Source organism: Prunus mume, linkage group LG7 (assembly GCF_029339155.1).
Source record: "Prunus mume cultivar Tortuosa linkage group LG7, ASM2933915v1, whole genome shotgun sequence".
In the NCBI taxonomy this organism is placed as follows: Eukaryota; Viridiplantae; Streptophyta; class Magnoliopsida; order Rosales; family Rosaceae; genus Prunus; species Prunus mume.
In genome coordinates this window covers 7,952,127-7,967,465 of record NC_142704.1, presented here as the reverse complement: position 1 = coordinate 7,967,465, position 15,339 = coordinate 7,952,127, and the positions used below count along the sequence as shown (strand labels likewise).

General features: G+C 36.4%; 3 protein-coding genes and 1 long non-coding RNA gene across 4 annotated transcripts in view; all 4 read left to right on the top strand.

The window, feature by feature from the left end:
* The first annotated feature begins 457 nt into the window (after positions 1-457).
* On the top strand, positions 458-1,721 carry LOC107881610 (uncharacterized). The gene is made up of 3 exons (XM_016795784.2): positions 458-990; positions 1,079-1,184; positions 1,348-1,721. Exons 1-3 carry the CDS (start codon positions 461-463, stop codon positions 1,522-1,524), a joined length of 813 nt encoding a protein of 270 aa, XP_016651270.2. The 5' UTR covers positions 458-460; the 3' UTR covers positions 1,525-1,721.
* Positions 1,722-4,999: 3,278 nt separating this feature from the next.
* The window catches only part of LOC148915362 (uncharacterized), an 80,927-nt gene continuing 70,587 nt past the window's right edge, over positions 5,000-15,339 (top strand). Inside the window, exon 1 of the mRNA XM_089055816.1 lies at positions 5,000-5,397. Coding sequence (XP_088911942.1) covers positions 5,148-5,397 — 250 coding nt within the window. The 5' untranslated portion in view covers positions 5,000-5,147. The remainder of the gene's footprint in view (positions 5,398-15,339) is intronic.
* On the top strand, positions 5,630-9,836 carry LOC103338381 (uncharacterized). The gene is made up of 4 exons (XM_089041167.1): positions 5,630-6,242; positions 8,864-9,110; positions 9,404-9,583; positions 9,677-9,836. The coding sequence occupies exons 1-4, from the start codon at positions 5,630-5,632 to the stop codon at positions 9,816-9,818; spliced, it is 1,182 nt and encodes a 393-aa protein (XP_088897293.1). The 3' UTR covers positions 9,819-9,836.
* On the top strand, positions 6,663-7,431 carry LOC148915366 (uncharacterized). The gene is made up of 2 exons (XR_016128548.1): positions 6,663-6,854; positions 7,004-7,431. It is a non-coding gene; the product is annotated as an uncharacterized LOC148915366 (long non-coding RNA).

Below are 15,339 nucleotides of genomic sequence, written 5' to 3'. Positions count from 1 at the left end.
CTGTAAATCAGAAGATAGATCTTTGTTTTTAATGGTAACTTTCCTTTCGGGCAAATACACTAATGCCATATATGAAGTTAAATTCAAATTTGGAGGAGAAGTTGATGATATGGGTGCACGAGTGGCACGTGTAGCCAATTTCAGTGGTTCTACCCATTTGGGTGCAAGGATTTTCAACCACTCCCAACTATATGTGTTTTCGTGAGGAGGGTTGGGATAACCCTTGCTGATTCATTTGGAGGGTATATCTTTGATACGAAAACTAGGGCATTAGATCGCCTTAACACCTTCTACCGTGCAATTTAAGCAACATGGAACAATTGTGTCGGCATATGACACACTTTATTTTCTTGAAACCGAAACGGAATTGGTACAAAGTCCAGGCTTATTCTTTGGGAAATACAACCTGATAAGAAGGATTGGGTGCAATTGCCTTCGCTTCCATTTTCTTAGATTTGCTATGAGGGTAACTGGTTATGCCGTTGGTTATGGCATTATTTTGTACACATTCTCTGACTTGCGGGGTAACATTGATGTCATTGCTTTTCATGTGGGTAGAAAGAATTGGAAACGAGTGGAAATTGGCACTTGTACTCCTTTCCAAGGGAGGGCCGTGGTTGTAGGCGAGACTATATATGCCTTAAATCATTTTAGGACGGATGAGATTACAGCATACTCCTTGAGGAGGAAGGTAGTTGATGATGGTGATATTGCATATTCACTAGTCCAGCAATTTAAATTGAATGGCCTTGACATTGCGGATCCGCCATTGCCATTTTACAGACTTATGACTGACTATTTGGTTCATCTGGGGAACCAAGACTTCGTTCATGTTAAGACTGGCAGTTACGAAGAATGTGATGAGGTTCAACATCTTTGTATCACCACATTTCAAATTGTTCAAGGAATGATCGAGACCTTACATTCAACTGTTCTTCCTGTGAAAATCGATGTCCATAAATGGTTCATGCTTACGCTCGGCTTTACTCCGTAAGTTTTCTTCACATTTATCGTGCTTTCGTCAATAACTTTAATTTGTACCTTGGATTTTGTTGTTTACGATGATTATGACTCTCAGAGAGTGCGGGGATTATGAACCCATAGACGATAAGAGTGCAGCAAGCATGAAGCAGCCAGAACAAGAAGATGAAACCATTTTGGATGAGAATTCTTTGATGCATGAGGTAAAAGAAATGTGTTTACATGAAATTGTTTTTTGTTTTTTTTTACTGACCATGAATCAAGAGACTCAATTGTTTGCATGTCTAGAATTGGGTTTATTTATAAATTTGTATTTTTATTAACCTTTGGGTCTAGTTACTCACATAATATAATTGGGTTTTGCAGAAAGAAGCCAAACATGAAGTAGCCTTCACGCATCATGAAAAAGCAAACCAGAATAAACGCAAGAATGCAAACGGAATAATTAAAAACAAAAGAAAAAGAAAAGGCGGATGGAAGGAGGGATCACATGTAACCAAAAAAAAGAAAGTGGGATTACAGGTAGTAGAAAACAACCTGTAATGTGAGTACTTGAGGAGCAGAGCTGGGAATCCGTACATCTTTGATTAGATATTATTGAGGCATTTTACTGCCATCTTTTGTTCACTGTTGATATTGCTATATTTTATTTCACATAGATTGGGAGTTTATTTGTTCACTCCACATTTCATTGTAGATTGCATGCCTATTTATAGATGATTGTTTGCCAACTTAGCCTTGGTCCACCGACTTGGGCACTTTCTCCCAACCACGTGTTTGTAGTCTTGCTCTAGAGATTTCTTCCACCGCGATACTTTAGCCATTCACTTGTCACTTTTTCTAGAATATTCTACCATATTCCTTTTGTTTTGCCGCCATGCAAATTCTTTATTGGGAGCTCTTGAATTTTCTAGAACTTTGTAGAAGAAATGAGCATTAGTTTTTCAACAGATATGATGGTGGGTCATTCTTAATTTGAGATGACTCTTGCACAGAACTAAATCAGCTGAACAATTGAAAGGCCTCTATATGTTGTGTGAAGCTACTGGACTGTTAAAAGTACTTGCGTGGTCAGATTCAGTATTTACGAAAGGAGAATGCATCCCCTGTTGTTGGAATCTAGCTATGCATAAGGCACTTTACAAATTTGTTTGCCCCCAAATGTATAAGGCATTTGTGTAGAAGATTAAAAATATATACTTAATTCTGTAGCTATTTAGCTAAAACCCTAGTGGTTAGTTTTGGATCATTACTTATGGATCAGTAGGTTAGAGCTGATTTACAACAACAACAAAAACGTAGGTTGGAGAGGAAATTTGTACATTGATTTAATAGTGCATCTTTTTAATGAATCATATTTTCATGCAAGTTGTTTGAAAATTGAACAGATGACCCATGCATGAGAAGAATGAGATCAGAGAGGAGGATAATTCTCCTGCAGACGATAACCAATGGCTTACTTGTTGGTTTTAATTTGCTCTGATTACGCTGTTTGAACTGATAACCATTGCCAAAGCCATTGAGTGGTAATTCTTTTTCTCTTTCAAAATGTAGTTCCTATGTTTTATATATGGGTTTGCATTTAATGTGATTTTTCGAAAGGTATATTGGTTGTATAAAACTGATTCATAAACTTTTAGCGTGAATTTTTCATTTTGCTGTTGTAGTTAACTTTGTAATTGCAGGAAAGAAATATGTAGCGCATGTGCTTGTTTTAATATTCAAATCTTTAATCTACTGATGCCATGAAATCTTTGATATACAAAATAAAATAACGCCATAAAATCTTTGATATACAAAATAAAATAACACTATAGTTCTAAATGCATGTAAAGCAGCTCCAAAAACCCACGAAAATGTGTTGTAACACCACGATCCACATCCTCCATAGAACCAGCAGCCAAACCATGTTGATGATAATGATGATACAGATTCCTAAGGTACCTAAGAAGATCCTCCACATCCCCAGTGTAATTTACACGGGGTTTTATTTTTTTGATGTGGAGGAGTTTCTTTTTTTTCCTTGATGCGGAGGAGTTTCTATGGTTATAAACACCCAACATGAAGTTATCCATGTTATTAAGGGTTGAAGTAGAGTTCCAGGATTTGAAATTGCCAAAAGCGGGTCTTGCCAACGCGAATTTGACTTCTTGACCATTTCGACCACCCCTCATAGCTTCATAATGATCAAAGAGACGCATCCTTTCATCAGCTTCTAACAAAAACGGATGACCCACCACTTTTTTCACAAATTCATCATAGCTGAAAAGACAAAAAGAACAATATCCTATAAGAAAGAAATGAAGTGAAAAATAAATAAATAAATAAAATAAAAGAGATAGACAACTCACTCAAAGTTCTTTCTCTTAGCACGGTTGACAAAACCAAAGAAGTGTTGACATTCCAGCCAACTTCTTTTGCCCCCCGTTAGTATCGATTCGAACCAGTTGTCCAACATCCCTAAAAGGTCCGTAATATCTGCTTTCTTTTCCCACTCACGGCCGTCTTCAAATTCATGCTCATACAAATCTCCCTTAATATTAATTACCTTCAGACATTTGTCAATAAATACATAATTACTCTCCGAACCCAACCCACCATGATATGACCCCTTAGAATGTATGCGACCTATGCCTTTAATCAACTCCCTACAAACAGTATGAAGAATTTACGTCAAATACAATTAAAACAAAACTATGACCAATAATTTTTACAAAATCTAACCAAATACCTTATGGAATCACGCCAAAATTCCTTAAGACGACAACCATTACCAGTCTTGATAGGTAGTTTAAGCTTATCATTATAAGCAACATTTCCCTTCACCAAATTCGTCCAATCTTTAAGATTGTTTTCGAAACGATCATAACATAGAGTCCAGATTCCCTTCCTCAACTCTGCATCCTTAGGCAAGTCGCAAAACTCCTTTTCTCCGGAGAACCAATACCTCCACGGCTTTAAAACAACACCATCATTAGCTGCGGCAGTCCTTCGAAATATTCTTTCTGCATCTTCTTGTCGAGCAACTTTTACAAACACCACATCTATCAATTCCACGCGAAGATCAGAAGAAATAAGCAAACGCCCCTCATACAATTCTTGAGAAATTCTATTATTCAACATGAAACTGTAATAACAAAGCCCAGAACCAATGACCATGTCCTGTGAATTATTGCCACGAAGCAAAAACCATTGAACTCTCTCAGGTAACTCTCTCAGGTAATCCATTTTACCGAAAAGAATTCTTAGCAAGGAAAGTAATCTGCAAGAAAAGATAGAAACAAAGAAACATTTAATAAAACACATTGCAGCTTCTCCAGCAACTTTTAATTAGCCAGCAAACAAAGTACACATTGCAAACAGTATCCTTGGAAAAACACATTGAGCTCTAAAAGAAGAGTAAGGTACCAGCAGTGTACATCCTAAGAAAACTGAGATGCACAACTCTAACCAAATAGAAAAAATACTACTACAATGTTCAAAAGAAAAGAAAACAAAAACTAAAATATAACTGAGAAAGCATGAGATGAGCTAACCTTTGATTATCTGGGACAATGAAGCAAAAACGATGGTGTCAAAGACAGATCCAGTCCACCACCACCTTTGATTAACGAGAGTGAAGCAATAAAATCAAAGAAGAAGGTCAATTATATAGGGCTTTGAACTAAACTACTTCCTCAATTGGCCCTAAAACCCAATCTCACCAGTAAACCCCAAAAAAATCATAAAAAGGGTAAGAAATAAACAAACAGGTAACACTAGGAATTTTATAACGGGAAACCAAATAGAAAAGTAAGTCCTACATATAAATACCATACGCATATTCAAAAAAATAAATAAATAAAAAATAAATTCCTGTTTTCTCTCAACCAAAAAAAACAAAAAATTCCTGCGTTTTATTTGATCAACAATAAAAAGGTTCCTGTTTCTTCCTTGATTAAAATAATATTAATAAAAGTTTCCTGATTCTTCCTTAAAATAAAAATAATTTTTAAAAAAAATTTCCGGCTCCTATCAAGATTAATTAGGTCATTATATGAATAGATGACTTTACGGATGAATGGAATGCATATTGATCAATTGAACTAATTCCACGCTTTAGCTTATATTTCATACCCACAACCAACCCTAAATTCCCTTTTGCCTCAGTTTAGCATTCCAATATCATGGCCGCTGAGCTCACCTCGGGTCAAGACCATGCCTTGACGATGGCTTCATGCCAGGATGAGCTCCTTGCCAAGACATCGAAGATCAAGAAATCTCTGCGCAAGATATGGGCGATGGAGAAGTCTCTGCGCGAACTGGGGGAGAACGAGAAATATCTAGCCGCACTTTTGGCCCAGAAAATCCAACTGATCGATTTGAAGAAATTAATTTCTAAGGAGCTTCGCCTACTACGCCGCAGTAGGGCCGACATCGCAAACATGGGTCAGTGCATGGCTTACTATGTAGATTTCAGCTTCTTAATTTTTGTTTCCCATTTGCATCTCTGGATTTTTTATATATGTTATATAATATAAAATGTTTACCTTTCTATGTTGATTGTGTAGCTTTGGCTTCGTTCATTAATTCTCTTTAGGTCTGGAAGTTGTTTGGAAAGATTAATTTGACTTGTTTTGTATATCTCTCTTCTCTGTCCAGCTTGCCCATGGTTGAGAATGCATCAACGACGGTAAATCAGGGGGAAGATAGATCTTTGTTTTTAATGGTTACTTTCATTAGGGGCAAATACACTGATGTCATATATGAAGTTAAACTCAAATTTGGAGGAGAAATTGATGATATGGGTGCACGAGTAGCACGTGTAGCCAAGTTTAGTGGTTCTACCCATTTGGGTGCAAGGCTTTTTGACCGCTCCCAACAATATGTGTTTTCAGAGGAGGGTTGGGATAAACCTTGCGTTGATTCATTTGGAGGGTATATCTTTGATACAAAAACTAGGGCATTAGATCGCTTAACACCTTCTACCGTACAGTTTAAGCAGCATGGAACAGTTGTGTCGGCATATGGCACACTTTATTTTCTTGAAGCAGAAACGGAGTTCGTACAAGGTTCAGCCTTATTCTTTGGGAAATACAACCATGATAGGAAGGATTGGGTGCAAATGCCTTCGTTTCCATTTTGTTATAAGTTTACTATGGGGGTAACTGGTTATGTCGTGGGTTTTGGCGTTATTTTGTATACATTGTCCGACTTGCACGGAAACTTTGACGTCCTTGCTTTTCACGTGGGTAGAAAGAATTGGAAACGAATGGAAATTGGTACTTGTACTCCTTTATGAGGGAGGGCCGTGATTGTTGGCAAGACTATCTATGCCTTACATATGTTTCAGGTGGAGGCAATCATAGCATACTCCTTGGAGATTAAAGAAGATGATGAAGGTGGTATTGAATATTCACTAGTCCAGCTATATGAATTAAACGGCCTTGACATTGCAGATCCGCCATCACAATTTGATGGACTTGTAACCGACTATTTGGTTCATCTGGGGAACCAAGACTTTGTTTATTTTAAGACTGGCACTAACGGAGAATGTGATAAGGTTCAAGATCTTTGTATCACCACATTTCAAATTGTTCAAGAAGGAAGAAGACATATGATCAAGACCTTACATTCAACTGTTCTTCCGGTGAAAATCGATGTCCGTAATTGGTTCATGCTTACACTCGGCTTTACTCCATAAGTTTTCTTCACATTTCTCGTGTTTTCATCAATAACATCAATCTGTATGTTGGATTTTATTGTTTACGATGATTACGACTCTCAGAGAGTGCGGAGATTATGAACCCAGAGAAGGTAAGAGTGCAGCAAGCATGAAGCAGCCAAAACAAGAAGATGACACCACTTTGGATGAGAATTCTTTGATGCATGAGGTAAAAGAAATGTGTTTACATGAAATTGATTTTTGTTTTCCTTTCTTTAATGACCATGAATCATGAGACTCAATTGTTTGCATGTCGATAAGTGTTCTTATTAGTATTTGGATATATTTTTTCTCACATAATATAATTGGGTTTTGCAGGAAGAAGCCAAACATGAAGTAGCCTTAATGCATCATGAAAAAGCAAACCAGAAAAAACCCAAGAATGCAAGCGGAATAATTAAAAACAAAAGAAAAAAGAAAAAGTGGATGGAAGGAGGGATTACATGTAACCAAAAAAACGAAAGTGGGATTACAGGTAGTAGAAAAACAACCTGTAATGTAAGTACTTGAGGAGCAGAGCTGGGAATCCGTACATCTTTGATTAGATATTATTGAGGCATTTTACTGCCATCTTTTGTTCACTGTTGATATTGCTATATTTTTTTTTTGTTAAGGATATTGAATTAATGATCTTTGTTTGCTACATATAATTATCATGGTTCAGTTTGTTGCTGCACAAACTGATGAATGTAGAGTTCAATTTCGTTTCCAGTACAGGCAATATATATTAGTTATTGGTTTTAGAAGGTTTGGGATCTTGATCTTGTGGTTTCTGTTGGTTCTATCTTGCTTCACCGTCTTCTCACTTAGACTAATGCCTTAATTAGCATTTGTTAGCTAAAATTCTGTTTATTTCAGTAATGAACTAGCCTCTTCGCATGCGCTTCCGCACTTGTGAGAGGCATTTTTTATAAATTTATAAAATAAAAAATTAGAATTAAAAATGATAATGGGTAGTTGTGTTCCATAAAAATATGATCAATTATCTAATTTTTTTTTAATTTTAATTTTTTTAATATGAAAAAGTGTGAATTTTACCATATTATCCTCATTTAATTACTAATTTTAATTCTTAATGTTTTCATTAACCAATGACATTTTCTGGTATTTTGAATGTTTCACCATTCTCCCTTTTGCTTTATATATATAGATACACATGAAAAGGAAATAGTCTGAATGTTAATAGAAATTTAAATTGTTTCCTGTATAAATACTGAATAAGGGTATGTATTACCTGAGGAAAAGAAATCCTTTGAAGCCATCATTGGTCTGTCCTTTAGAAACCAACTACAACAGAGACTAAAGAAGGAAGAGGTCTCCCTCTCAAAATATGGGTATTTTTGGTAGTTAAAATATGATGTACTTAGTTAATTTTACATTTTAATTTAAATATTAGGATATACTTAAATCATAGGGTGTACTCAGTTAATTTTAGGGTTCATTTAACAAGACCCAATTGAAATTCCAAAATTTAATATTATAGCCATTCCCAACTATCCATCTCATTTCCTGAAATAAAATAGGTTGAAATTTTAAAATGCTTATCCAGACTCGCAAATATAATTGGGTTTTACAATTGCTTTATAAAAAGAAGAATAATTTTCCATCCCAATTTAGCTAGGGAAGCATTATTAATCAATTGTAGTTTTCTTAATCCAAGCCAACCAAGCTTTATTAACCAAAGCATTATTAGCTAGGGAAGATACTTATATGCTCTTTTGGTTGTAAATAGTATTCCATGCAATAGGCGGAATTTTAGTAGATGTCCGCAAAAGAAGTTCCTTGCCCAAGTTTCCATTCTATTAACTAGCCCCTTTGCACATGTGTCAACTGGTTTTCTGATTTTATTTTATATTTTATTTTTAGAATTAAGAAAATATAATATGGGTAGTTATGTTCCATAAAAATGGGGCATATTATCTGATTTTGTTTTTAATTTTAATTTTTTTAATATGAAAAAAATATGAATTTACCATATTATCGTCATTTAATTAATAATTTCAATTCTTAATGTTTGAATTAACCAAGGGTATTTTCTGGTATTTTGAATGTTTCATCATTCTTTACCTTTTGCTTTATATATATAGATAGATAACATTTTCTAGTATTTTCTAGGAATTTCAGTGTCGTTGGTAGCTTTTCATATGGGTAGAAAGCACTAGAATCGAGTGAAACTAGACACTTCTGTTTATTGTGCCCCTCCTTTTCAAGGAAGGGCCGTGGTTGTAGGCGACACTATCTATGCCTTATATGGGGAGGCAAAGATTATAGCATTCTCCTTTAGTATGGGCAAAGGTGATTATGGTGGTATTGCATATTCCCTAAGCCAAATTTTTATATCGCAAGGCCTTGAGTTCGCGCGTCCGGAGCTACCATGGTTTAATGATATAACACAATATTTGGTTCATTTAGGGAATCATGACTTTTCATTGATTTGTGTGCATATGTTCCATGTGTGAAGAAGAATCCTCTAGCTATCCCTTCATCCATATTTCATTCACAACTTAGTTGTTTGCTGCGGTCAGTTTTACTTTAGTCTAAATCGTCCAAATTCCCCCCAATCATTGTTCCCTTAACTTAGTTTCCAGTTTAATAAGTCTAATTTGTGTTGATTAGCATCCCTCCTAATCCCCAGAATAGAACGATCCCTACTTACTCGTACCACGATTGCATAATTTATAGGGTTTAATTTGTGCGTTAGTTATTTCTCACGCCAAATTTTCATGTCCAAACTGGATGGTGCGATTCACGTCTCAAGGTTCAATATCTTACTATCACCATGTTTCAAATTGTTGTTGGAGAAGGAGGAAAATGTATGATCAAAACCATACATTCAAGTGTTCATTATGTGGATATCAAGGGCTCTGAATGGTTTGAACTTCTTTTCTGCTTCACACTGTAAGTTTCCTTAAGGTTTCTTGTGTCTTCATCAATAACATTTTATTTTGTTGTGTTTTGTATGTAACAAGGTTTCTCATTATTTTGACTCAGTGAGTGCGGGGATTATGAACCCATAAAAGAGGAGAGTATGACTAGTATGAATCAGTCAAAACAAGAAGAAATAACCACCAGGAAGCTGGAAATAGAAGCCATGCAGCATGATGAAGCTAATGATGTCCCAATCGGTTATTAGGAATTGTCCTCTAGTAATAGTATGGCTGGTGGAATGATTCTAGCTTGGAATGACAATAATGTTCAAGTTGGTATTCACTACATGAATGATCGTTTCTTATTACCCTCTGTGTTTGATTTGATTCTGGGATTGGGTTGACTTTTTTGTTTGTTGGCTTTACATATGTATCCTCGAAAAGATGAACAAATTCTTATTTGGGACATTTTATTGGTGAAGTAACTGGGAACAAATTCTTTATACATATATATCCTTTCTATACAGGAAAAATTAGATGAATCTAATGTTGTCACTTGATTGATGCATGTTGAACTTGAAGACTGTATTGGACTAATAATCAACAATTGGAAAACCGTATTTGGGAGAAATGATGAAATTGTTTGATTTCACTGGTACATCGGTACCCTCAGACGAAGCCATTGATTTCATATAGCAGCCTAAAAAATTTGAAATCGTTCGAGCCATTTTATGTAGCACCCAATCAAACCTTACCCAGGCAGAGAACATAAGGGGGCTGATCGTCAGATAAATTTTTTCTGAAGAAGTTTATCTTCAATTCATCTTCGTGCAAGTAAACTCTATTTGAACTACTGTCCAATCTGCCACAGAATACCTACTCACGATCTGAATCTCAGAATGGATCATATACTGCGCAGTATTGCACACTTTTAAAGACTTAACATGGTTGAATTCAACATGAAAAGTACAGCCCCATAACATAAAGGAATTAAATAGTAAGGCAGCCACAAACTTTTCCTTACTAGAAAAATATGTACAATGCCAGCTCATAAGAAAAACAACAACTGGAGTGGGAGAGTCAGAGTCGAAAAGAGGATTCCTCATTTCTTTCTCTCATTCAAAACCGTGCATGAGACTTTCATCTCACACGGCTCCTAAGTGAAGAAAAAAGAGGTGCTAATATATATAGGGAGCTGATTTTCTCATTCCTTTTTTCTCCACTTACACTCCCTTTTGTTTTTTAATATCATTTAATCAATTTTGTTCTTTTTGGTTCTTTCTCTTTCCTATTCTACCCTTATCCTACATTAATTTCTTTTTACTTCACTTTTATATCATTTCTTTTTTCTTTTTACTTTATTTTCACTTGCCCTCATTTTTCAATATTTTTTTTGGCCTATTTTTTGATATGGGGAAGTGTATTTGAGTCACTTTGGCCCCTGAAACTCATTTTGTCTCACTTTACTCTTTTTTTCACAAATATATGTCTCATTTTGTCTGGATTCCGACGAGGCCAACAATTTCCAGTCAAAAGATTATTTAAAAATTAAATAATAAGATTAAATATTTAAAACATAATATATTAAACACCTAAACCTTAGCCGACACCATCCCAACTCCCTGCCTTCTTCTGTTTCTTCGCCCAACAGATCAAATCAAACTAAGAAAATCAACTTCCAATAAATAAAATCATAAAACCATACCAAGTAATCAAAAGAATCATTTCAAAAACCAACCCACCAAACCAAATCATACCCAAATCCCAACCATTCTTGAGCCACCCAACTTCCTCTACACACCCAACATCAGTTTCACATGGCCCCACCCAGTTCAACCGCAACATCCTTCCAACCACCATCAAAGCCACCCCCACCCAATCCCTCACCCCATCACCCCAAACCCACCCAAGATTAATCTCCTCATCCAAACCCCTGTTGAAATATAAGTGTACTTAGCTAAAATAGTTAGTTAAATCTATTAATCTTGTTTAAAGCTGTGTACTTAGTTGTGAGCCATTGGATTATAGTTCAATGGACGGCTAAGGCATTAAGTTGTAGTGTGAGTGTTTGATTTTGCCATGTGTCTCTATCTCATAGGGTAGAAGATTGGATGGCTAGATTGAGCTGATGTAAGAGAGGAATATTCTTTCCTAGCGGTATTGTTTGAAATGCACAACTTGTGCGTGAATGAGAATGAGTTTACAGACCCATTTCGTTTTCATCTTCTCCAAGCTCTTTGAGCATTCTTGGTGAGCTCATTTTCTCTGAGCTATTGAGCTCCATAACCAACAATCCAAAATACACAGATAACAGTCTGTAGATTCTAACATGGCCTCAGAGCCAGGTTCATTCGTCTAAACTGTGCGTGGAATCTGTGAAGTCCGATTAAGCCATTCTTGAGCTCGAATTGATTCTGGAAGTTACGATTTCTTTGTGGTCAAGTCTAATATGGCTGGATCTGGAGGTGGTGAGCTGAGAGCGCCAATCTTTAATGGTGAGAACTATGAGTTTTGGAGCATAAGGATGAAAACCATTTTCAAGTCTGATGGGCTTTGGGAATTGGTTGAGAAAGGAATGGAATGCTCATATTTGAAGGGAGCTAGAGAATCTGAAGAAAAGAAGAAAGAAAAGGAAGAATCAAGTGGAGCTGGGAAGACTCTCACTGAGTTATACATGAGGGATACTAAAGCTCTGGGTCTGATCCAAGGGGCAGTGTCCGAAGAGATTTTTCCTCGAATCTCGCATGAGGAAACTTCGAAGGGAGCTTCGGATCTCTTGATGCAGGAATTCCATGGTGATAAACAGATTAGAAGTGTAAAATTGCAAGGTCTGCGTAGAGAGTTTGAATATACTAGAATGAGAGATGATGAATCACTTTCTGGTTATCTTACCAAACTATTTGATTTGATAAACCAAATGAGAAGCTATGGAGAGGAATTATCTAAACCAAGGATTGTTCAGAAAATGTTAATAAGTTTGCCATCAACTTATGACTCTATTTGTTCTGTTATTGAGCATTCAAGAGATCTAGATACGATTGATGTTTAAGAGGTTGTGGCTTCATTGAAAAGTTTGGCACAAAGATTGGAGGGACACCATGAGAACAAGACTGAAAAGGCTTTTGCTAGTATGAGTGTTGATTCCAAATCTGCTAAGGTCTCTGGAAATCAAGACAATAAGCATCATAAAAATTGGAAAGATAAAGGAAGAAAATGGGATAACAAGCCCACTGATGGAGCTAAAAATCCTTGCAAGCATTGTGGTAAGCTGCACTTTGGAGAGTGTCGTTTCAGGGGCAAACCGAAATGCTATAATTGTGATAAGTTAGGTCACATTGCAAAGGATTGTTATAGTAAGAAACCTGTGTAGCAAGTTAATTATGCTACTCAGGTAACTAAGACACCAACAATGTTTTATGCTAGTAAAGTGAGTGCTAGTATGGAAGGAAGTGTTGATGTTTGGTATCTTGATAGTGGATGTAGTAACCACATGACAGGTAAGGAGGATTTACTGGTTGATATTGACAAGACTGTGACTGCAAAGGTGGCAATGAGCACTGGATAGTTGGTAGATGTGACTGGAAAAGGAAGCATTGTGGTAGAAACTAAAGAAGGCAGAAGGTATATCAAAGAGGTTATGCTAGTGCCTGGTTTGAAGGAAAACCTGATGAGTGTTGGACAAATGATGGAGCATGGCTATCACTTAGTGTTTGGAAATCAAAAGGCTGAAATTTATGATGATGGTTCATACTCAAATTTGGTAGCAAAAGTTCCAATGAGAGGAAATAAGAGCTTTCCACTTAAACTGCAGGCTGAGATGCATATTGCTTACAAGGCAAATGTATGTCAGTCATCTATCATATGGCATAAAAGGATGGGGCATTTAAATATGGATAGTTTACAGTTACTGCAGAAACAGGATATGGTGATTGGCTTACCAGAAATTACATCTAAGAAATGAGTGTGTGAAGGATGTGTTTTGGGCAAGCAATGCAGAGAAGTTTTTCCAAAAGAGACTACTACTAGAGCATCAACTCCTCTTGAGTTGATACATAGTGATGTTTGTGGTCCAGTGCAAACCACAACAAAGACAGGAAACTGTTATTTTCTTACTTTCATAGATGACTGCACAAGGATATGCTGGGTCTATTTCTTGAGGCATAAGTCAAATGTTTTCCATGTCTTTAAGAAGTTCAAAGCCATAGTTGAATTGCAAAGTGGATATAAGGTGAAGAAGTTAAGAAGTGACAGGGGAGGAGAGTACACCTCTAATGAGTTCAATAAATTCTGTGATGAAATGGGAATGAAAAGGCAGCTTATAGTGGCATACTCACCACAGCAGAATGGTGTGGCTGAGAGGAAGAACAGGACTATAGTGGAGATGGCTAAGTGCATGATGTTTGAAAAGAGCTTGCCACTTGAGTTTTGGACTGAAGCTGTAAATACAGCAGTATATATCATGAACAGATGTCCAACTAAAGCCTTGGACAAGAAGACACCATTTGAGGCTTATAGTGGAAGAAAGCCAGGAATCAAGCATTTAAGAATATTTGGTTCTTTGTGCTATGCACATGTTCCAAATCAACAAAGACATAAGCTGGATTTGACAAGCAAAAGGTGTGTGTTTCTAGGATATGGTAGCTGTGAGAAAGGGTACAGGTTGTATAATATTGCTACTGGAAGTGTGATCATTTCAAGAGATGTGGTATTTAATGAAGATGCAAGTTGGGATTGGAATGCACGAAAGGAATGCAGTATTGAAATTCCTCTAACTAATATGCTATCTGAGAAAGAGTTTTTGATGCTATCTGAGAAAGAGAAAGAAACTGATGATGCAAATATGACACAGGCAGAGTTCTTAGAAGAAGAACAGATTGAGCTTGTTTCAGGTCCACAAGATGTTGACCATACACCTCTGAAATATAAAAGTATTGCAGAAGTGTATGAAAGGTGTAATATGTGCATTGTTGAGCCGAAAACTTTTGAAGAAGCCATCAAGGATGCAGCATGGCAAAAGGCAATGGAAACTAAACTTGAAATGATTGAGAAGAATGATACATGAGAGTTGGTTAATAGACCATCTGATAAGCTGGTAATTGGAGTCAAATGGGTTTATAAAACTAAGCTAAATCTTGACGGCTCAGTTCAGAAGAACAAAGCAAGGCTTGTTGCAAAAGGATACTCTCAAAAGCCTGGAATCGACTTTAATGAAACATTTGCACCTGTTGCTAGGCTTGACACAGTTAGAACCTTGATTGCTTTGGCTGCACAGAGAGGCTGGAAGCTGTTTCAGCTGGATGTGAAGTCAGCATTTTTGAATGGAGTACTGCATGAGGAAGTATATGTTGATCAACCACCTGGATATGTGATTAAAAACAAAGAAGATGGAGTTTACAGACTCAAGAAGGCTTTGTATGGTCTTAACCAAGCTCCAAGAGCTTGGTATGATGAGATCAACTCTTATTTCACAAATGCAGGATTTCAAAGAAGTCCTAGTGAGGCTACACTATATGTAAAGGCTGCAGAAAGTGGAATTCTCATTGTTTCCTTGTATGTAGATGATATTATCTACACTGGAAGCTCAAGGGAATTGATGATGGAGTTTAAAACTGAAATGATGAGGCAATATGAAATGACTGATCTTGGTTTGCTTCACCATTTTTTGGGGTTAGGTGTGATACAAGCAGATTCTTACATATTCTTGCATCAGAAAAAGTATGCAAAGACACTGCTGGATAAGTTTGGTTTCAAGGACTGTAAATCTGTAGCTACTCCTCTTGCATTGAA